Here is a 23,065-nt window from a genome sequence, read left to right on the forward strand (position 1 = left end):
CAACTGGGGCTCCTCTGACCTCATGTTGGCTTGCCCCTCACTCAGGGTCCTTGTCCCTCTGCCTGGATCCCCCTTCCCCTTCCTCCCCACATGGCTGTTCCCAGCATTCTTCTCAGCCATTAAACTTTAACCTTAATTGTCACCTGGTCAGGTCAGCCTTCTCTGACTGTGTCTGAAGGAGGTCTTTCCTGATTATTATCTCAGATGGTAAAGAATCTGCCTGCAATGCAGGAGACCTGGGCTCAATCCCTGATCAGGGAAGATCCCCTGGAGAAGGAAATGGCTACCCACTCCAGTATTCTTGCCTGGAGAATCCCATGGACAGAGGAGCCTGGTGAGCCACAGTCCATGGGGTCATAAGACACGACTGAGGGACTAACACTTCACTGTCATGATGTTTCTATTTCCTTCCTAGCTCTTAGCACTTAATTTAAAATGTTCTGGGACTTCTCTGGCGCTCCAGTGGTTAAGTCTCTGCCCTTCCGATGCAAGAGTGTGGATTTGATCCCTGTTTGGGGGACAAAGATCCCACACGCCATGTGGCATGGCCAAAAATGTTCTCCTTTCTTTTTGTTTATTTTTTATCACCACCAACATCATTTTACCTCTTTTCCCATTCACAGAGCATTGTGACCTCTGGGGGGTCATAACTTGCTCTCGGCTCTTCCCCCAATGCCCAGAACAGTGCACGGCTCACAGTGGGGTCTCAGGAGACATCTTTCATCAATGAATGATTGAAGCTGGGAAACCGAGGCATGCTGTGATATGTCTTAGCAAGCTTGCCTCAGACTCACCTCATAGCGAGCTGTTTTTCTGTTAATATTCTAGAGCGAGCCCTGGACAGTCCAGTTTTCTGTCACTCTGTCACTCTGAAGAATGACAGGTACACCTTATTTCCATCCTAGAGTTGCATTTTGGTGAATAAAAGATTGAAATTTCCTTGTTTAAGTTGTTGCAAGTCAGCCTGAGAATAAGATAGAGGAGTGCCTGCAAATACGTTCTGAAGGCGTCATCCAAAAAAGCACATTTCCTGTGTTCTGTCAAGTCTTTTTCCTCACAACTTTGCAGGCTCTTGGCCTGCTCCAGAAGCTCAAAGGTACCAGGCTTTAAGAATTCATGTCATGAATAAACATGAGGAGAGGGTATAAATAAACATTATACGATAGCAGAATGTCTGCTGTAATAGGTATAATCATTTTTCTAAAGTAGCTCAGGGAAAGATACATATTTTTATCACTTCTTGGAGGATTATGTGAAAATAAATTATATTAGGCCAAAATTATTATTTTTTTTTGACACATAAAGGTTATTCCCAGATGCCCAGCCTTTCTGAGCCTGACCTGAGCCCCAGCATTGACCACTGCCATCTCCTCCATCAAGTCTTCAATCACTCTGGGCTAGTTTCCCCACATGAAAATGGGTACAATGAGCTCTCTCATCCCCCCCAAACCCTTTAGCCTAACTTGAATGTATAAGATGAAAGGTGAGATGATCTTTCAAACATGATACAGTACGATGATAACACTTCCATACTGGGGGTGCCCGTATTGCAACATGGACCCTGCACCCTGGGAAAACCTCTCCTCCACGGAGCCCAGGAGGCTGAGCCCGCTCCACTTTCCCACCTGCAAATTCACTCCGCGTGCTCGGTACAAGGAACACGGCAGAGGCCACGGTCCCATGATGCTGTTCTGATTCTCCTGACTGGCTGCTGGTTAAGTGAGTTGCATGAGGGCAGACAATGCCATTCAACCTCAGCTGCCCCAGCAGGTCCTCCTCTGCAGGCAGGCCCTTCTTGCAGATGTGGCCCTTTGCTCTCAGGAGGCCCCTCTGGCTCATCAATCCCTTCTGGATGTTTCTGGGCCTATATGGCTCACCCGACCATCTCCCTTTCCTCCCTTCCTTGGGTCAGGGAAGTCTCAGGCTCTTCTGTTTACAAAGCACAATATGACACTTTTAGCTTAAGAGCCCTTTTCACCCCTTCAGCAGGTCTCTGCTTGTCCCTTGGTACTGAGGGTGGGCTCTCCTCAAGGCCCCCATTGCTCTTCCAGTCCTTTAGGATGTGGACCACTTCACCCATGCTTCTGGAAGGTAGTCTGGAGTGTCTTCCTTCAGCTCTGCTGGGTGTGGGTTCTGGGAAAGGCCAAACAAAGCCCCTATCGCTTTCCCCAGTTACTAGGAACTTACCCTCTTCCCCATGATACCCTCTTGATTCTCTTTCTACGTACTTCTAAGGCCTAATCAACATCAGAACCTGAGAACATCCTGCTTTCAGCCCGCCCACACACCCTGAAATGCAGGCAGCCTCCGTGACTCATCCACTCTAACCTCCTTCTCCATTGCCCTTCTCCATCCTGGCTGCCACCCCTTAGCGCAGGCTTGCATCCTCTCAGGTTGTGGTTCCTGCCACGGCCTCTTCATGGATCCGTCAGTTCCCTTTGGAGCTGCATTTCTTCCAGAACATTTGCTCGGTTGCACATATGCCCTCATTCCTGTGACTGATTAATATCTGTCTTCCCAATCAGTCTGCAAGTTCCATGAGTATTTCTGCTCATTATAAAACCCCCAGCACCAAGCTCAGGCCAAAAGTCCCTTCCTCTGCCTTCCAACCAACCCTTTACACTATTGTCACAGTGTTCTTGCTGGAGGCAGATAAAACCAGCTTCCTCTTTTTAAAAAAGGCCTTAGAGACGCTGACACCCTATTGGGACTTACTTCTAAAGACCATCACAATCTAGCTCCTGATGGATTATCTGATTGAATTTTCCACTATTTCCCCAAACTCTCACCTACTTGCCTACTTTCTTTTCACAAAAGTTTACTCTTCAATGTACCATAGGCTCTTAAGACAACACTTAGCATTCTAACTATAGGCTGCAACAGATGTTATGGCAGCAGATCCAGATGATCCAGATGTTTAAACAGGAAAGGAATAGAGATCACCACTGCCTCAGGCACAGGGAACATTTGCTCGGTTGCACATATGCCCTCATTCCTGTGACTGATTAATATCTGTCTTCCCAATCAGTCTGCAAGCTTACCTTTGGGCAGATTTCTTAATTGCTCCTTGACCAGGGGGCTCTCCCTTCTTTGTTTTTAGCTTCTAGAGTTTCTTCTGCTGCTCTTCCTGTTTCTGCATAAGTGCCTTATCTCATCCATCCCCTTGGCCTGTTTCTTGGGCTGCTTCAGGGGCTTCTTCTTGCCACCTTTTGTGGCCTGACATGCTATTTGTTGTCCCTTCCCCAGACCTCGCCTCTGAAGCGGCTTTTGCTATTGTTAAGAAAATTCTCACCTATTATGAGGCATTGAAACATCTGAACAAATCCAAATCAGGGGAATGAGGCAGCTGCTTTCTCCACTTAAAAAAAATGCTCAGCTCCTTTACCTTAAACAGGCCTCCATGATCCTCTGTTTAGGGTCACCCCCTCTACGAAGCCTTCCCTGACCCTGCCAGGCAGATTTCAGTGCTTCCTCATCACTGGGCTGCCCGAGTACCCTTTGATCACATGGTGTAAATAACTGATGCTCCCACCCTTTGTTGAAATTCCATACTTGTCTATGAGTTCCTCAAGGATGGGAAGATTATATTATTAATCCTTATAACCTCAGGGCCAAACACAGAACTTGGCATGGAGTAGCTGCTCCATAACATTTGTCAAATGAATGAACACAGTTTGGAATAGAAACATACTTTACCCAGGGACAATCACAGGCTGCTTATTGAGAGTGGAGATATGTAGAATCATCAAGCTCCTAAGGACAATCCAAATCTGAATTTAATATGCCATTCTTTAGTATTTAGTGCCATAGGAAAGTGACCCAACTTTATAAAGACAATTAGCTTCTACCTTGGAGCACAGGCCCTGGTGTGGGAGTTGGGGAATTTTAGGTCAAAAGGTGGAAGACAGGCCTGAAGCCATGCAGATCTGGGTCCAAATCTCTTCTTGGTTCTGTGGTCTTGGGCAAGTCCATCTCACTGAGCCTCAGTTTCTTGGTAGTAGTGTCTGTGTTATTCCATAGGTGTGTGGATTAAATGAGAGGGCAGATCATTGGTTTGTCAAGAGCTGTTCAGCAGCAGGGTGGTACAGTGGTCCTAGGGTGTGGTATGTGTGGGCAGTGTCTCAGGGAGTCCTTCCTCAGCCCCAGGGCTCGCCTCCTGGCTCTCTGGAGGGAGGAGCTGGCTTTCCTGCAGCCCCGCTGAGCTGGCTGGAGCTGACTCAATGCCTTCTGCCCCTGGCGTGCATATGAGTTTCCGTACATAGAGTATGGAAAGTTTCCATGCCTATCATAGAAAACAGAAGCTTCTAATTTTGCCCAGCACTGCTCAAGTTCCTTTTGGTAAAATGATTCTTTAGAAATGGCATACCCTTAAGACAGGTATTTTTCGATTAGAAATGTCTCAACCCAGCTATGCTATGAAGTTGACTCCACGACAGCCTGTAGAAAAGATCGGCTGGGATCCCTTTTGAGGGTCAGGGCCTACACTGAATCTCCAATCAAAACTAAGTGGGGGAGGCCAAGTTCACCCAAAGGGAAGACCAGAGCCCATCCTGGGCCGTGTTAGCGAGCCCTTCACTTCCCTGCCCTGGGTCCCCTCGTTGCCCCCAGCTCCTTCTATTTTTTGGGTACCTGTCCTACCACAGTTGCCCGTTGGAGTATAGGGAAGCCCACCCTTTCCCCTGGCATTCTCATCCAGCTGTATGTCACTAGTGAGCCAAGGATTTTTATCTCTCTTTTTCCAACACTAAGTAGAGCACTGGATCCCAAGGTTTCCATATGATCTCTCAGCAGAAAAGCTTTGCCTTATGGAATATGTGCATTCCAACAAAGGGGGCTGCAAAACAAAACTCCAGAGAGCAAATCCTATGTGTCTACTGATTTCCATGATAACATCAAAGATATGTTCCCAATAAGAACACAATTTCAAACAGTTGGAATTGAGAACTTTAAGACTTTTTGAAAGAAAATGCATTTTCAGGCGATTTCACTTCCACTTCCTTACCCTTGTCTCAGGACACTTAGGTTTCATGCTCTGAGAGCATGAAGCTCATCTGCACACCTTCTCCTCCTCCCCTCTGGCCGTCTGCAGTATCTAACAGAAATGACTTAGACACAGTGAGCTGCCAGCAGGTGCCTGTCTGTCATGGGCAGACAAGCCCAGCTCACTACCCAGTGGCCTATGCACACATGCCTCTGTTCTTGCACCTCCCTGAATGCCAGCTTGTGATACTGAAGCCACTGTGAAACATAAGCAGACCTTTGGTTCTGAAGGTAAAGGAAGCAGGAAAGTTGGGAACTGCTCCTAGGATTTGACTGCTGACCATGCTCTCTGCTGGGATCTGGCTATCTATTCTGACTTCATAGGGCTTGAAATTCTCTTAGTAAGACTCTCACTTTGTTCAACAAGGGCTTTGCTGGTGGCTCAGACAGTAAAGAATCTGCCTGAAATGCAGGAGATCTGGGTTTGATCCCAGGGTTGGGAAGATCCTGTGGAGAAGGGAATGGCTACCCACTCCAGTATTCTTGCTTGGAGAATCCCATGGACAGAGGAGCCTGGTGGACTGTAGTCCATGGGGCCGCCAAGAGTTGGACATGACTGAGCACATAAGCACGGACACGTAACCCAGTGGGATTCGAGCGGGACTGGCTCTTATGAGCTGGCCTGGGCCCCATCACGAGGTGAACAGGCAGCTCATGGGACAGTGCTCTGTTGCTTCCTAATGGCTGACTTCCAAAGTGGAACCTGAACCCTTAGGGACCCACGCTGTCCTTGAATATGGCTGGGGTGGGGTTACAGGGGCAAAGATGGGGGGGGGCACCTGTAGTATGCTCCAGCCCAAATTTCCCTTCTGTAGGGGTGAGTCTTCTGACTATAAAAACAGATGAGAGGATCCATCCTACCCTAAAGCTCTAAAGTCCACAGACAGAGGGCCCCTGGGGGTGGGCCAAAGGGAGCATTCTGAGGGGGCAGAGTGGCCTGGGTATGGGTGGCTATGAAGCATTCACCAAGGGAGTCATTCAGCTTTATTATCAGTCTTGCAGGCACTCAGAGTAGCTCTGAGTCCCCTAAATCATGAGAATCCTTTATCCTCCTGTGGCTCTTTGCGTATCAAGAAAATCTTGGGTTGGGGGGTGGGGGGTGTGTGATATGCTCCAGAGAGCAGTCAAAAGGTAAGAGATGACATTTTAAAAAATCCATTCTTTCCTCTCCACTTCACTGCTCTATTGACTGTTTCCCTGTTCAATCAAATCCTATTCACAGCTTCATATCCCCTTTTAGGGGCTGCCAAGGCGATAAATATTCTGTCCTTTCTTCACTATGCTTGCCACTGCCATGCCTTTTCCTCTCCCTTGCCCATCTGGAGGGCCTGGGTCCTTTTTGTTTGGGTCTCTCATGTCTACAGAATCTCTCTTCAGTTCCCAGCACCTGAGACAAGCCAAGTGCTTTGGCCCCTCCTGCTCTCACCCTTCCCCATGACGTTTCCTGATGCCAAAGACTCCCTCCCTAGATTGGCTGTGTGCGTCCAGCTGAGAATTGTGGCCCCATCAGCCCTACTCTTGGACCTTCCCTGGTGGCTCAGCTGGTAAAGAATCCACCTGCAATGAAGGAGACCCCGGTTTGATCCCTGGGTTGGGAAGATCCTCTGGAGAAGGGATAGGCTACCCACTGCAGTATTCGGGCCTGGAGAATTCCATGGACTGTAGAGTCCATGGGGTCTTAAAGAGTTGGACATGACTGAGTGACTTTCACTCACAACCCTACTGCCAAGTTATGACCTTGTTCATGTCCCAGGTGTCATGATAGTGACTTTTGGAGGAACCGTGGGCCAACAGTACAGCTTCCTTGTAGGGGGAGCAAAGGGGGATTGCACAGAACACCCAGGGAGGAGAAAGGAGACAGTGGTACCCATGCTCACGTTCCCAGTTGATTGCTTACTCTACTGCTTTGAATTTGCCTTGCTTTCTCCTGTGGGTTCCCTCATGCTTGTTTATGAAGGATTTAGTGAGCAATGCTGTGTACAAGGCATCATCCTAGACTGAAAACACAGGAAGAACATCAGGGCCTGACCACAGAGGGTCAGAGCCCTTGTGTTATTGACTGACATCTTGACTTGATGTCAGTAAACAGCACATCCCACCCTGGGTGCATACAGTTAGCCTTGCCTCTAGCAGATCCAGAGCAAAATTTGCTTTTGGGTGATTCAAGCTTATTTCACCCCTTCAACAGCTCATCACCCAGTGTTGGACTGCTATAAAGTAGTCCACCTGACTCACTAATGCATTTGGCCTGATCTGGTGAATAGCTGGTAGGCTAGGTCCCTGTCCAGAAAGGGTCCTAGGAAGTCAGTACCCACGTGTCCTTTCTTGTAGCTCAATCCGCGCCCTCCTCCTCATCCACCCCCTCCTCCTCCTTATCCACCATCTCCACTATTATCACTGACTGAAGGCTTATTATATGCCAAGCACTATATTCACTGTCTTTGTTTTGGATCCTTACAACAATCCTGTGAAGATGGCCTTCTTGATGTTGTCCTTTCAGACCTGGGGACGTGAATGCGCTCGGGCCGGGGTGGGGTGGGGAATGAAGTACTCGCCCAGGACCACACAACCATAGAGAAGAGCTCAGACTGTCAGACTGAAACCTAGTCTGTCTGAGCCGAGGGTGCGGTGGGCTGAGACACACAGCCAGCCATCCTCGGGTACCTTTCTCAGCACTGGGCCAGGCCCCAGCTCTCTGTGAACACACACTGATTCTTTGCCTCAGAGAATAACAGCTTCTGTGCTTCAGCAGCTCCAGGGGACCCACCTTTCTAGGCAGTTCCACTTGGGCTGAGCAGTGCAGTCCGCGATTCAGAGCTGAGGGGCATGGGGTCCATCGCACTCTGTCTGGGTTCTTCAAGTCACGGACCTTCCTTTGAAGGGTGATTTCTCTGGGAGAAGGGTCAAGTGGAGGTCCTACCACAAGGTGGGACCTGCTCAGGGAGTCTGCATGGTGTGGCTCCACCCTTGTCACTGGTTGAAAAAAAAATTCCGGCCCCCTTGGGGCTTCTTGGGGACCTGTGTCAGCAAGAGTTTAGCCCTGTTGGTCCCAGCTGCCCTGCTTGTGGCTGGAGACCTGACTGTCCTTCCGTCCAGACTCTGGATGGAAGCCATGAAGGCTGGGAGCAATTCTGGAATGAGATGAGCCTGGGGCAGGGCCTGGACTGGACTTCAGGCACTTTACAGAACTGCTTTGTTTATTCGTGAAGGTATTTATGAACCTTATTGTGAGGTCTTTATGAGCCTTATTTCCATTTTGCCAGTGAGGACACAGAGGCTCAGACCAATCAAGTGACCTGGCTTAAGGTCATTAGCTACTAAAAGACCATGCCAGGATGTAAACTCAGATTTGCCAGACTCTTCTACTAGACCACTGCTCAGTGCTACCGAGGACCCTCCGGGAGACCACCCAGCATCCCCCAGAGGGGAGGAGCTCCAGGTCTTTGTGGACATCGGCTTGGTGAGCTCTGTCCCCACCCTGGGGTGGGGGCGGGGTGGGGGGAGGCCAAGGCATTGCTCGCTCTGCCTGCAGCAGCTCCTTTAGGACCCCGAGGTTAGCTGGCCTGACAAGCACCTTGTCTCAGGTCACTCCACCTCCTCTTGCCTCCCCTGCCTGGGCCTTCTGTGCTGCTGAGGCATGTGATGCTGCAGAACTCGCTCGCTGCCTGTACACAGCACTGGTCTGCCCAGTCAGGCATGGAGAGCTGTGGAGCTGTGCCCACAGGCAGACTTGTGTGGATATGGCTTCCGCAGGGGCTAACCTGGAAGTGTTAGGTTCGTGAATGTCCTGTTGAGTAAAGTTGACTAATGAGAGAAAGCAGGTGGGAAAGATGTGGCTGATAAATTTTCTAAATCTATCCTGATGGGCTCTTCTGCAATGCAGCACTGTATGTCTCACTGTAGAGGTCCTTCATGACCAAGTTGTGGGTCTTGGTAGATGGTGGCCCAATCGGCAACATGTATATGCTTTCCCTCCTCCCATATGCCATTTTCTTTTTTCCTTCTATCTTAGTTCATTTGGATTGCAACTCCTCCTCTCCAATGAAATGTTGGCATGCAAGACTTGCCCAGGGCTTTGCTTTCTAGGTAACACAGATTAAGCTCATTGTAATAGTAATAATTCCGTTTATTTTAGTATGTGGCAGCTAAATCACCTTATTGAATCCTCACACTATCCTTATTAAGCAGGTATTATTAGTTGCCTAATTTTAAAGAGGAGGAAACTAAGACTCAAAGAAGTTAAGGAACATGCTCTTGGCCACATAGCACGTAAGACGTAAGTGAAGGTTTAACGTAGCTCTTCCGTTCTTCCAATACCAGAACCTGAACTTGAAACCACCCTTGACTAAAGTCGCCTTTAACCTTTAGAAATGCCAAGGAAACCCAAGTCTCCTGCAAGGAATCACCTGCAAGAGGCTGCCAAGGATGCCTGGGGAGCCGGGGTGCTCCTCAGGAGAGGGCTCTGGGATACTCACGTTGTAAACGCTGGGTTGTACTTTGCACCTCGGTAGTAGGAGTACAGATTGAACATCCCAATCATGAAGGCCACAAATACCATGATGAAAATGACCATAAACTTGAAGATATCTTTCACGGTTCTCCCCAGGGAGATCTGCAGAGGCCCAAAACTCTCGTTGGCTGGCAGGATGTATGCGATTCGAGAGAAGCTCAGCACGACAGCTATTGCGTATAGCCCTTCTGATATGATCTGAGGGTCTGAAGGCCACCACTTGTCCCTGGCTGAAAGAAAACAAGCTGGGTTACTCACTGGGCCACGGGATCTGCTCTGGGAGAGAAACCAGTTAGGTATCTGTAGAGGCCTCTGACCTCATCACTTGTCTGCCTGCCCTTGTCTTTAATCCCAGTACACTGAAGGTGCCATCCTCCCTCTTGGAATATGCTGGCTCATCTGTCTAGAGCACCCTCCCCTCACTTCAACCCCAGTCTTCCTTTAAGACTCTGCTCTAGTGTCATCTCTTTTGGGAAGTCCTGTGTGCCCCCTCCACCACAACCCTGCCCCACCTCCTGGGCAGCCTCCCTGTCCCCCTCTCTGCTCCCACGGCAGCCTGTGTACTCTCTTGTCATGGCCCTGACCATGCTGCTTGTTAGCCTGTCTTCCTTCCCAGGGGTTGGAGCTCTATAAGCAGGGGCTGTCCCATCACAAGAAGGTGGTGGTGAGGAGCATAGACCTAGGCATGACCTAGGAAGACCTGAGGTTGAAAGTGGCATTTCTAGACAGTGGCTAACATTTTTTTTTCCTTTGAAATCTTTTATTATCACTTAAATTTTTCAAAAATATTTTAATTTTATTGGAGTATAGTTAATTTATAATGTTGTGTTAGTCTCAAGTATACAGCAAAGTGATTCAGTCATACATATTTTTTTTAATATTCTCTTCTCATATAGGTTATCACAGAATATTGGGTGGAGTTCCCTACTGTACAGCATCTATCTTATATATCAGTTCAGTTGAGTTCACTTCAGTTGCTGAGTTGTGTCTGACTCTTAGCGCCCCCATGAATCGCAGCACACCAGGCCTCCCTGTCCATCACCAACTCCCGGAGTTCACTCAGACTCACGTCCATCGAGTCAGTGATGCCAGCCAGCCATCTCATCCTCTGTCGTCCCCTTCTCCTCCTGCCCCCAATCCCTCCCAGCATCAGAGTCTTTTCCAATGAGTCAACTCTTCGCATGAGGTGGCCAAAGTACTGGAGTTTCAGCTTCAGCATCATTCCTTCCAAAGCAATCCCAGGGCTGATCTCCTTCAGAATGGACTAGTTGGATCTCCTTGCAGTCCAAGGGACTCTCAAGAGTCTTCTCCAACACCACACTTCAAAAGCATCAATTCTTCAGCGCTCAGCCTTCTTCACAGTCCAACTCTCACATCCATACATGACCACAGGAAAAACCATAGCCTTGACTAGACGAACCTTTGTTGGCAAAGTAATGTCTCTGCTTTTGAATATGCTATCTAGGTTGGACATAACTTTCCTTCCAAGGAGTAAGCGTCTTTTAATTTCATGGCTGCAGTCACCATCTGCAGTGATTTTGGAGCCCAAAAAAGTAAAGTCTGACACTGTTTCCACTATTTCCCCATCTATTTCCCATGAAGTGATGGGACCGGATGCCATGATATTTGTTTTCTGAATGTTGAGCTTTAAGCCAACTTTTTCACTCTCCACTTTCACTTTCATCAAGAGGCTTTTGAGTTCCTCTTCACTTTCTGCCATAAGGGTGGCGTCATCTGCATATCTGAGGTTATTGATATTTTTCCCAGCAATCTTGATTCCAGCTTGTGTTTCTTCCAGTCCAGCGTTTCTCATGATGTACTCTGCATAGAAGTTAAATAAGCAGGGTCACAGTATACAGCCTTGACGTACTCCTTTTCCTATTTGGAACCAGTCTGTTGTTCCATGTCCAGTTCTAACTGTTGCTTCCTGACCTGCATACAGGTTTCTCAAGAGGCAGGTCAGGTGGTCTGGTATTCCCATCTCTTTCAGAATTTTCCACAGTTTATTGTGATCCACATAGTCAAAGGCTTTGGCATAGTCAATAAAGCAGAAATAGATGTTTTTCTGGAACTCTCTTGCTTTTTCCATGATCCAGTGGATGTTGGCAATTTGGTCTCTGGTTCCTCTGTCTTTTCTTATTTTCATTCCAAGCTCCTGATTTGTCCCTCTCCTCTTTGGTAACCATAAGTTTGTATTTGATATCTGTAAGTCTGCTTCTATTTTATAAATAACTTGATTTGTATCTTTAAAAAAATTAGATTCCACATATGAGTGTTATATGATATTTGTCTTTCTTTGACATACTTAGTATGATAATCTCTAGATCCATCTATATTGCAGTAAATGGCATTATTTCCTTTTTTATGGCTCAGTAACAGTCCATTGTGTATATGTACCACAAAATCACTGCAGATGGTGACTGCAGCCATGAACTTAAAAGACACTTACTCCTTGGAAGGAAAGTTATGACCAACCTAGATAGCATATTCAAAAGCAAAGACATTACTTTGCCAACAAAGGTCCATCTAGTCAAGGCTATGGTTTTTCCTGTGGTCATGTATGGATGTGAGAGTTGGACTATGAAGGCTGAACGCCGAAGAATTGATGCTTTTGAACTGTGGTGTTGGAGAAGACTCTTGAGAGTCCCTTGGACTGCAAGGAGATCCAACTAGTCCATTGTGAAGGAGATAAGCCCTGGGATTTCTTTGGAAGGAATGATGCTGAAGCTGAAACTCCAGTACTTTGGCCACCTCATGCGAAGAGTTGACTCATTGGAAAAGACTCTGATGCTGGGAGGGATTGGGGGCAGGAGGAGAAGGGGACGACAGAGGATGAGATGGCTGGCTGGCATCACTGACTCGATGGATGTGAGTCTGAGTGAACTCCGGGAGTTGGTGATGGACAGGGAGGCCTGGCGTGCTGCAGTTCATAGAGTCCAAAGAGTCGGACATGACTGAGCGACTGAACTGAACTGAACTGAACCACAATTTCTTTATTCATTCCTCTATCAACAGATGTTTAGGTTGCTTCCATGTCATGACTATTGTGAATCGTGCTGCAATGAACATTGGGGTGCATGTATCTTTTCAAATTAGGGTTTTCTCTGTGTATGTGACCAGGAGTGGGGTTGCTGGATTATATGGTAGTTCTAAGGTATTTTTTTTTTTTCATTTTACCTTTGTTTTTTAATTGGAGGATAATTGCATTACAATATTGTGTTGGTTTCTGCCATATATCAGCATGAATCAGTCACAGGTATACATATGTCCCCTCCCTCCTGAAAACCTCCCTCTGCCTCCCACCCATCCGCAACTCTAGGTTGTTACAGAGCACCTGACTGGAGCTCCCTGTGTCATACAGCGAGTTTCCACTGGCTATCTAATTTTGCACATGGATATGTATATGTTTCAATGCTACTCTCCCAATCTGTCCCACCCTCTCCTTCCCCCACTGTGCCCACAGATCTGTTCTCTATGCCTGTGTCTATATTGCTGCCCTGAAAATAGTTTCATCAGTGCCATCAGTTCCCTATATATGCATTAATATACAATATTTGTTTTTCTGACTTACTTCACTCCATACAATAGGCTCTAGGTTCATCTACTTCATTAGAATGGACTCAAATGTGTTCCTTTTTATGGCTGAGTAATATCCCATTGTATGTACCACAAATTCTTTATTCATTCATCTGCATCTGTTGATGGACATTTAGGTGGCTTCCATGTCCTAGCTATTGTAAATAGTGCTGCAGTGAACACTGCAGTACATGTGTCTTTTTCAATTATGGCTTCTTCAGGGTATACGCCCAGTAGTGGGATTGTTGGGTCATATGGTAGTTTTACTCCTAGTTAGTGATTGTACCCATTTATATTCCCACTATCAATGTAGGTGGGTTCCCTTTTTTTCACACTCTCCAGCATTTGTTGTTTACAGACCTTTGATGATGGCCATTCTGACTGGAAAAGGTCAGTTTTCATTTCAACCTCAAAGAAAGGCAATGCCAAAGAATGTTCAAACTACTACACAATCCCACTCATTTCACATGCTAGCAAAGTAATGCTCAAAACTCTCCAAGCTAGGTTTCAGCAGTACATGAACCGAGAACTTCCAGATGTTCAAGCTAAATTTAGGAAAGGCAGAGGAACCAGAGATCAAATATCCAACATCCGCTGGATCATCAAAAAAGCAAGAGAATTCCAGAAAAACATCTACTTTTGCTTCATTGACTATGCTAAAGCCTTTGACTGTGTGGATCACAACAAACTGGAAAATTTTAAAGAGATGGGAATACCAGACCACCTTATCTGCCTCCTGAGTAACCTGTATGCAGGTCAAGAAGCAACAGTTAGAACCAGACATGGAACAATCGACTGGTTCCAAATTGGGAAAAAAGTACCTCAAGGCTGTATATTGTCACCTTGCTTATCTAACTTATATGCAGAGTACATCATGTGAAATGCTGGGCTGGATGAAGCACAAGCTGGAATCAAGATTTCAGGGAGATATATATCAATAACCTCAGATATGAGGATGACACCACCCTTATGGTAGAAGGTGAAGAGGAACTAAAGACCCTCTTGATGAAGGTGAAAGAGGAGAGTGAAAAAGCTGGCTTAAAGCTCAACATTCAAAAAACTAAGATCGTGGCATCTGGTCCCATCGCTTCATGGCAAATAGATGGGGAAACCATGGAAACAGTGAGAGACTTTATTTTTGGGAGCTCCAAAATCACTGTAGGTGGTGACTGCAGCCATGAAATTAAAAGACACTTGCTCCTTGGAAGAAAAGCTATGACCAACCTAGACAGCATATTATAAAGCAGAGACATTACTTTGCCAACAGAGGTCCATCTAGTCAAAGCTATGGTTTTCCAGTAGTCTTGTATGGATGTGAGAGTTGGACCATAAAGAAAGCTGAGTGCCAAAGAACTAATGCTTTTGAACTGTGGTGTTGGAGAAGACTCTTGAGAGTCCCTTGGACTGCAAGGAGATCAAGTCAGTCCATCCTAAAGGAAGTCAGTCCTGAATATTCATTGGAAGGACTGAGGCTGAAGCTAAAACTCCAATACTTTGGCCACCTGATACGAAGACCCAACTCATTGTAAAAGATGCTGATGCTGGGAAAGATTGAAGGCAGGAGGAGAAGGGGATAACAGAGGATAAGATGGCTGGATGGCATCATTGACTCAATGAACATGAGTTTGAGCAAGCCCTGGGAGATGGTGAAGGACAGGGGAAGCCTGGCATGCTGCAGTCCACGGGGTCTCGAAGAGTCAGACATGACTGAGTGACTGAACAACAACAAAATTCTGACTGGTGTGAGGTAATACCTCATTGTAGTTTTGATTTGTATTTCTCTGATAATCAGTGATGTTGAGCATCTTTTTACGTGCTTTATGGCCATCTGTATTTTTTCTCTGGAGAGCTGTCTACTTAGATCTTCTGCCCAGTTTTTGATTGAGTTGTTTTTATGACATAGAGCTGCATGAGCTTTTGTATGTTTTGGAGATTAATCCCTTGTCATTTGCATTACTTGCAAATATTTTCTCCCATTCTGTGGATTGTGTTTTCATGTTGTTGATGGTTCCCTTTGCTGTACAGAAGCTTAACTGGGTCCCATTTACTTATTTATGTTTTTATTTTCATTACTCTAGGAGGTGGATCAAAAAAAGATATTGCTATAATTTATGTCAAAGAATGTTCTGCCTATGTTTTCCTCCAAGGGCTTTATGGTGTCCAGCCTTACATGTAGGTCTTTGATCCATTTCGAGTTTATTCTTGTGTATGGTGTTAGAGAATGTTCTAATTTCATTCTTTGACATGTAGCTGTCCAGTTTACCCAGCATCACTTATTGAAGAGGCTGTCCAATGAACCTTGTAAGCTTCATTTTCCCCATCTGCAAACTGGGGATAATATCATCAACCTTACAGAACTTTGATGAGGATGAAATAAAATCGTATATGTAAAGTGCTTAGCTGGAAAACAAATTGCAGACCACCCAGGGCTCCCTGGGGACAAGGGTCTAGCCTACAGCAGGTGCTGCTAAATACTTGTTAAATGATTGAATGAAATCCTAACCACAAGTTTAGCCATAAATCAGAACAAATGAGCTCACATGGGGTCAGGAAGGGGCTTCCCTGGTGGCTCAGTGGTAAAGAATGCAGGAGTCACAGGAGACGCGCGTTCGATCCCTGGGTCGGGAGGATCCCCTGGAGGAGTGCATGACAACCTACTCCAGGATTCTTGCCTGGAGAATCCCCACGGATAGAGGAGCCTGGAGTGCTACAGTCCATAGGATCACAAAGAGTCAGACAGGACTGAAGTGATGACACACACGGGGGACAGGAATCTGAAGGTTCTTGCCTAAGAAGATGCTCCTGGGTTTTGTTTCCCAGACAGTGTGTGTCTGGGAGTTGCTCCTTGGGTGAGCTAAGGACCCAGAAGTGGTGACCAGTCATCCAGGATTGCTATGGCATCCCTGTTCCTCGTGGCAAGAGTCCTGGGGCCTGTCCTGTGCTGGGGACATCCTGCTTGTGGTCACTGGCGAGGGTCTGCACCACCATGCGTGTGTTCCTACAGCGGAGCAAACTTGTACAGTATTCCTGTTGTAGTTTTGATGGTGCAGAGAGCAGCAGCTTTCTTTAGTAAGCTGCCTACTATGTGTCAAGACAGAAAACAGTGATTTTCAAGTGACAGTGGCACCTTCCTCCTAGGATGGTATGTGTTGGGGGGCATCCGTGGTCATCTCAGTGATTGACTGGGAGTTCTATTGGGATGCTAATATCCTGCAGTGTTCCAGACAGACCTGCTCCATGAGGACTGCCCTGCTGAACAAGTCAACTGCATCCCTGTTGAGAAATACTAAGTGAAACTTAAATGGAGAAACACAGAGAAACCTAAATTAGCCCTTACACTTATATTAGCTGTAATTTTCACAACAGCCCTGTAGAGTAGGTACTATTATTGCCATTCTAAAGATTGGATTTGGGGTATGGGGTCCTTTTCAGAGCCAGATAAATGCAAATAGTAAGGATATTACATACTGATTTTTGGCCCCCAAGGGAGATGGAAGAGGAAGGATTTTGTTCTTTATTTGCATAGACTCTGTTAAACAATTACAATAATAAAGGGCGGTAAGAGATCTTTAGTAAGGGAAGCCAGGCCTCTACTTGCCAGTTTCATGTAGTGCATTCTAAATTATAAATGGAAATAGATACATTTATGGACTTTGTGTCCTCATCAAGGTCATAACTCAGAGAAGTAGGGGACCAAATGATATTTTTCCAATACATCTGTTGCCCTCTCTATAGATAAATAGCACATTTGGATAGCATGAAATAGGACTCAGATTCTTCAAACAGACGCCAAAAGGAATTTTGTTTTTATCTCTCCCTAAAAGCATCTATTTCTGCTTTATTGACTATGCCAAAGCCTTTGACTGTGTGGATCACAATAAACTGTGGAAAATTCTGAAAGAGATGGGAATACCAGACCACCTGACCTGCCTCTTGAGAAACCTGTATGCAGGTCAGGAAGCAACAGTTAGAACTGGACATGGAACAATAGACTGGTTTCAAATAGGAAAAGGAGTACGTCAAGGCTGTATACTGTCACCCTGCTTATTTAACTTCTATGCAGAGTACATCATGAGAAACGCTGGACTGGAAGAAACACAAGCTGGAATCAATAACCTCAGATATGCAGATGACATCACCCTTATGGCAGAAAGTGAAGAGGAACTCAAAAGCCTCTTGATGAAAGTGAAAGTGGAGAGTGAAAAAGTTGGCTTAAAGCTCAACATTCAGAAAACGAAGATCGTGGCATCCGGTCCCATCACTTCATGGGAAATAGATGGGGAAACAGTGGAAACAGTGTCAGACTTTATTTTTTTGGGCTCCAAAATCACTGTAGATGGTGACTGCAGCCATGAAATTAAAAGACGCTTACTCCTTAGAAGGAAAGTTATGTCCAACCTAGATAGCATATTCAAAAGCAGAGACATTACTTTGCCAACAAAGGTCCGTCTAGTCAAGGCTATGGTTTTTCCTGTGGTCATGTATGGATGTGAGAGTTGGACTATGAAGAAGGCTGAGCGCTGAAGAATTGATGCTTTTGAAGTGTGGTGTTGGAGAAGACTCTTGAGAGTCCCTTGGACTGCAAGGAGATCCAACTAGTCCATTCTGAAGGAGATCAGCCCTGGGATTTCTTTGGAAGGAATGATGCTAAAGCTGAAACTCCAGTACTTTGGCCACCTCATGCAAAGAATTGACTCATTGGAAAAGACTCTGATGCTGAGAGGAATTGGGGGCAAGAGGAGTATGGGACGACAGAGGATGAAATGGCTGGATGGCATCACTGACTCGATGGACATGAGTCTGAGTGAACTCCGGGAGTTGGTGATGGACAGGGAGGCCTGACGTGCTGCAATTCATGGGGTCGCAAAGAGTTGGACACGACTGAGCGACTGATCTGATCTGATCTGATAATTTATTATTTTAAACCTCAGCTGTAATAATAAAAGTCACTCCTGTAACCTGTTAAGATAGCTGTTACCTATTAAGATAATCTACTAAGATAGCTGTTATCAGATCCTAGTGACCCAGTCAGAAGTTTTAGTGAAAAGTATTCAAAAGCATCTACTTTATTGACTATGCCAAAGCCTTTGACTGTATGGATCACAACAAACTGTGGAAAATTCTTCAAGAGATGGGAATGCCAGACCACCTGACCTGCCTCCTGGGAAATCTGTATGCAGGTCAAGAAGCAACAGTTAGAAGTGGACATGGAACAACAGACTGGTTCCAAGTTGGGAAAGGAGTACATCAAGGCTGTATATTGTCACCCTGTTTATTTAACTTATATGCAGAGTACATCATAAGAAATGCTGGACTGGAAGAAGCACAAGCTGGAATCAAGATTGCTGGGAGAAATATCAATGACCTCAGATATGCAGATGACACCACCCTTATGGCAGAAAGCAAAGAACTAAAGAGCCTCTTGATGAAAGTGAAAGAGGAGAGTGAAAAATTTGGCTTAAAACTCAACATTCAGAAAACTAAGATTACGGCACTTGGTCCCATCACTTCATGGCAAATAGATGGGGAAACAGTAGAAGCAGTATCAGACTTTATTTTTTGGGGGGCTCCAAAATCACTGCAGATGGTGACTGCAGCCATGAAATTAAAAGATACTTGCTCCTTGGAAGAAAAGTTATGACCAACCTAGACAGCATATTAAAAAGCAGAGACATTACATTTTAACAAAGGTTCATCTAGTTAAAGCTATGGTTTTTCCAGTAGTCATGTATGGATGTGAGAGTTGAACTATAAAGGAAGCTGAGGGCCGAAGAACTGATGCTTTTTAACTGCGGTGTTGGAGAAGACTCTTGAGAGTCTTTTGGACAGCAAGGAGATCCAACCAGTCCATCCAAAAGGAAATCAGTCCTGAATATTCATTGGAAGGACTGATGCTGAAGCTAAAACTCCAGTAGTTTGGCCACCTGATGTGAAGAACTGACTCATTTGAAAAGACTCTGATGCTGGGAAAGACTGAAGGCAGGAGGAGAAGGGGATGACAGAGGATGAAATGGTTGGATGGCATCACCGACTCAATGGACATGAGTTTGAGTAAACTCTGAGAGTTGGTGATGGACAGGGAGGCCTGGTGTGCTGCAGTCCATGGGGTCACAAAGTGTTGGACATGACTGAGCGAATTTACTGAACTGATTCAACTTTGATTGGCTTTTAAGAGTTTTGATGGTTGTAAAAGCAAATTCGACAATTGAGACAAAGGGATTTTCTTCCTCTTGCAGCTGTTTCTAGGAAAAAAAATTGCAACCTGAAAAACACCTGCCTTTCTTGGTGCTGTAAAAGTTAGAAGGAACCACTGCTTGGATGACCACTAGAGGGCACTCTGCCTCCATAACTGGGGTACAAGCCAAGCCTTTGAGATGAAAAAGATTTCAAGGGCACAGGGTGAACCGCAACGCAAGGGCAATAAAGTGCAAAGCTTTGGGCTGGGTGCGACTTTAATACAATCCATAAAGGGAACAGAAGTCACGAGTGAACAGTACTGTGGCTTGAATCACCGCCCTAAGAAAAGTATTCAATGTAGTATCAAGATTCTCTCATCTTTCCTTAACGAACCCTGAGCAGCATAGAAGAGAAAATATACAAGCCCATGTTTTAAAAATGTCTGGATTTGCTAAATGAAGAGGGGATGATTTGTAATACTACAAGACTCCATTTCTTAATGGGGGGGTGCGGTTTCCCACATTTACATTTAACATAATCTGCCTACCTCAATCTACATTGAATATGGGCAACAACTCCACGTTTATGTTAAGGGGGTAACCTTCTGCAGATCATTACTGCACTGGATCAAGACTCAGTGGTCACAGCACCATGTGGCTTTCATATAACAGGGACATTTGACACTCAAACCTTCATGATGTAGCAGCTGCCACTGTAATGTCCAGCTAATTGACTGGTAACAACACATATCTATTGTTTCTTCTCCCCCACTCATCTTTCTCCTTTAGTACAGAAGATATAATGAGCAAGAAAATGACCCCAGAGGTACTAGTGATAATAACTGTTACTATCAGTGAGCATTTAATATTTCAGGACACAGTGAAAAATTCTTCATGTGTACTATCTTATTTAACCCTCGACACAAACTTTCTGACATATGCATTATCCCACTTTTACATAAAGGAAAATTGAGGGTCAGAAAAATTAAGCAAACAAGTCCTTACAGTAAGCTGCAGAAGTAGGATTTGAGTTCAGGTCTCCCTAACTCTAAAGCCTGGGAACATAAAGGCTATGCCATTCTGCATGGTTTTCATTTCATGTTGAACAAGGATCCCTTGCTATCCAAGGCAATCCTGTATTTCTGGGAACATTATAAACCATGCCATGAAAACCTGTTTCTTCATCAATAAAATAGGAACAACAAAAATAACCTTTCCATGGGGCTATTGCAAGAACTGAAGTTAATAGTGTAAAATGTCTATACAGTTCCTGACATCTAAGTGGGTCCTCGATAAATGCTATAACTCTTGTAACTCTTTGCGACCCCATGGACTGTAGCCTATCAGGGTCCTCTATCCATGGGGTTCTCCAGGCAAGAATACTGGAGTGGGTTGCCATTTCTTTCTCCAGGGGATCTTTCCAACCCAGGGATCGAACCCGGGTCTCCCGCATTGCAGGTGGACGCTTTATCATCTGAGCCACCAAGGAAGCCATAACTCTTACTATTATTACTAAAAATTCAGTCTAGTATCTCACATTGTATGGCCTTGTGATTTGAAAGAATTAAGGCATCTTCTAAGAACATATCTTACCATGAGAAAATAACTTTTGAACTGGGAAAGCAAGACTTATTCTTACACAGAACACATGGATCCAATATGGAAGGAAGGACTCCGGAATCCACATAAAGAATGAGATTTCTTCAAAAAAAAAAAAAAAAAAAAGAAAGAAAAAAGAAAAGAATCCCACGGAGGCTCCAAGAGTCTTTCCAAAACAAATCCATCCTTTCCAACACAAATGGATACATTTCTCATAGTTATTAATTCCACATTCTATTGCTAGCTTATTGCAGGGACCAGGACTTCCTTGGGAGGTGGTGAGGCGTGTCTGCTTTGACAGCAGAAAAGACCAAAGTGGGCCACAGTGACCTTATAAACCACCAACTGCGGAGCACCCAAGCTCCTGGCCACGCCCTGCAAACAAGCCAATCAACGCGCCTTAGAACACCTGCAGACTCATCCTCACCGCAACTTCTGACTCACCGTAGGTGAAGTAGGCCACTTCCGGCGGAAGGGAGACGTTGTGTAGTGTGTCGTCCTGCACGTGCTGGTCCACGTACAGCTGGGCCTCGCTGGCCTTCAGGAAAGCCATGAACCTCGCCGTGAAGGAGGCCACGAAGATGGACAGCATCCCGAAATCTAGCAGGTTCCACAGGTGCAATACGTACTCCCGTGGCCCCTCCTCCCAGATTTCCTTGCATTCGGACCAAATCATTCCTGCGGGGGAGTGAGAAGGTCAGGCTCATTGTTTTCTGTTCTCAGGGTGTGTGTGACCATAGGGACCACGGAAGGAACCAGGGTGCAGGTGTAAATGTAATAAGCTCTTTGGAGCTTGGAATGTTGAGAGCCAGCAGCGCACAGAAATATGCTTTCAAAAGGCAGATGTAGAGTTAGGAAAGTCTCAGGCTGCAAGAATTCATGCCACCTGTCCTGCGTACAGATAAATCATCTCCAGGTGTGAGGAGAGAATCCTCATCTGTTGATAGATTCTTGGAGGGAATAATTAGAAATATAATGGCTGACATTTGTATATTTTAAGAACTGGAAGGTTATAAGTAATCATACAGTTCTAAACTAAGTATTATGAAACTGACGTCCAGGAATGGGAAAGGGTTTTCTGAAGGTCCCACTTATGACCTAGAACCCAGTTCTCCTAATTCCCTGATTAACTTGCTTTCCTTTGTATTTCTGTGAATGTTTCAGGTTCTTCCTGCCTCTCCTGCAGCTGTTTAGTTTTTGCTTTTTAATTTTCCCTTACTTCTTTATAACTTCTTCATTGTTGCATAGGAAACAATGTAGAATTCAACAAGATGTTACTAGCATCCCCACCCCGCCTCCAAGTCAGCCTCATGAGGTTGCCTAGACTAATAACTTGAGTGTGTATATCTGTACTATCCAATATGGTAGCCACTAGTCACACGTGGATACTGAGCACTCCAAATGTGGCCAGTTAAATTGAGGGATGCTACACATAAAAGTGTAGACACACCAAATTTCAAAGACTCGATACAAAAAATGTAAAAATATTTCAACAATTAAAAAATCTCAATCACGTTGAAATACTAATATTTTAGATATATTGGGTTAGATAAAATCTATTATTAATTTCAGCTTTTATAATATAGCTATCAGAAAATTTAAAATTAAATCATGGCTTATGATGTGGCTTGCCTTATATTCGTATTGAATAGTGCTATTCTCTACCTTTATCTTCAATGATTATTAAAAGTAAATTGGTTTAGATGATTAAAAATAAATTATTCAGTAACATTTTGATAATAAACATTTTAAATACACATATTTATTATCATATATACATACTGTGTACATATTATATGTATGTGTATTAACTCCCTCAAATCTTTACAATAATCCTATGAAGTGCATGCTGTTATTATCCCAGTTTTATAGTTAACATATCCTTAGCCATAGTGAGGATATTCTCCAGATAGGAGGCAGGAGATCTGAAATTTGAGTCTGGAAGGTCTGGCCCTAGCGTCCATGCTCTTGACCATTATGGCCTTTGCTCCTCCAGGAAATAGAATTGGTGTTGAAAGCAACTAATGAAGGAAAAGTCTTCCCTGGTGTCTCAGATGGTAAAGAATCTGCCTTACAATGCAGGAGACCTGGGTTCAATCCCTGGGTTGGGAAGATCTCCTGGAGGTGAGAATGGCTACCCACTCCAGTATTCTTACTTGGGAAA

At 45.1% G+C, this 23,065-nt stretch overlaps 1 protein-coding gene across 1 annotated transcript in view; it reads right to left on the minus strand.

The window, feature by feature from the left end:
- TRPC7 (transient receptor potential cation channel subfamily C member 7) overlaps nt 1–23,065 on the minus strand; it is a 142,917-nt gene that overhangs the window by 22,798 nt on the left and 97,054 nt on the right. The window contains exons 6-7 of the mRNA XM_070374748.1: nt 21,346–21,579; nt 9,516–9,780 (exon numbers count right to left, since the gene is read on the minus strand). Coding sequence (XP_070230849.1) covers nt 9,516–9,780; nt 21,346–21,579 — 499 coding nt within the window. The remainder of the gene's footprint in view (nt 1–9,515; nt 9,781–21,345; nt 21,580–23,065) is intronic.

This window comes from Bos mutus, chromosome 7 (genome assembly GCF_027580195.1).
Source record: "Bos mutus isolate GX-2022 chromosome 7, NWIPB_WYAK_1.1, whole genome shotgun sequence".
Classification (NCBI taxonomy): domain Eukaryota; kingdom Metazoa; phylum Chordata; class Mammalia; order Artiodactyla; family Bovidae; genus Bos; species Bos mutus.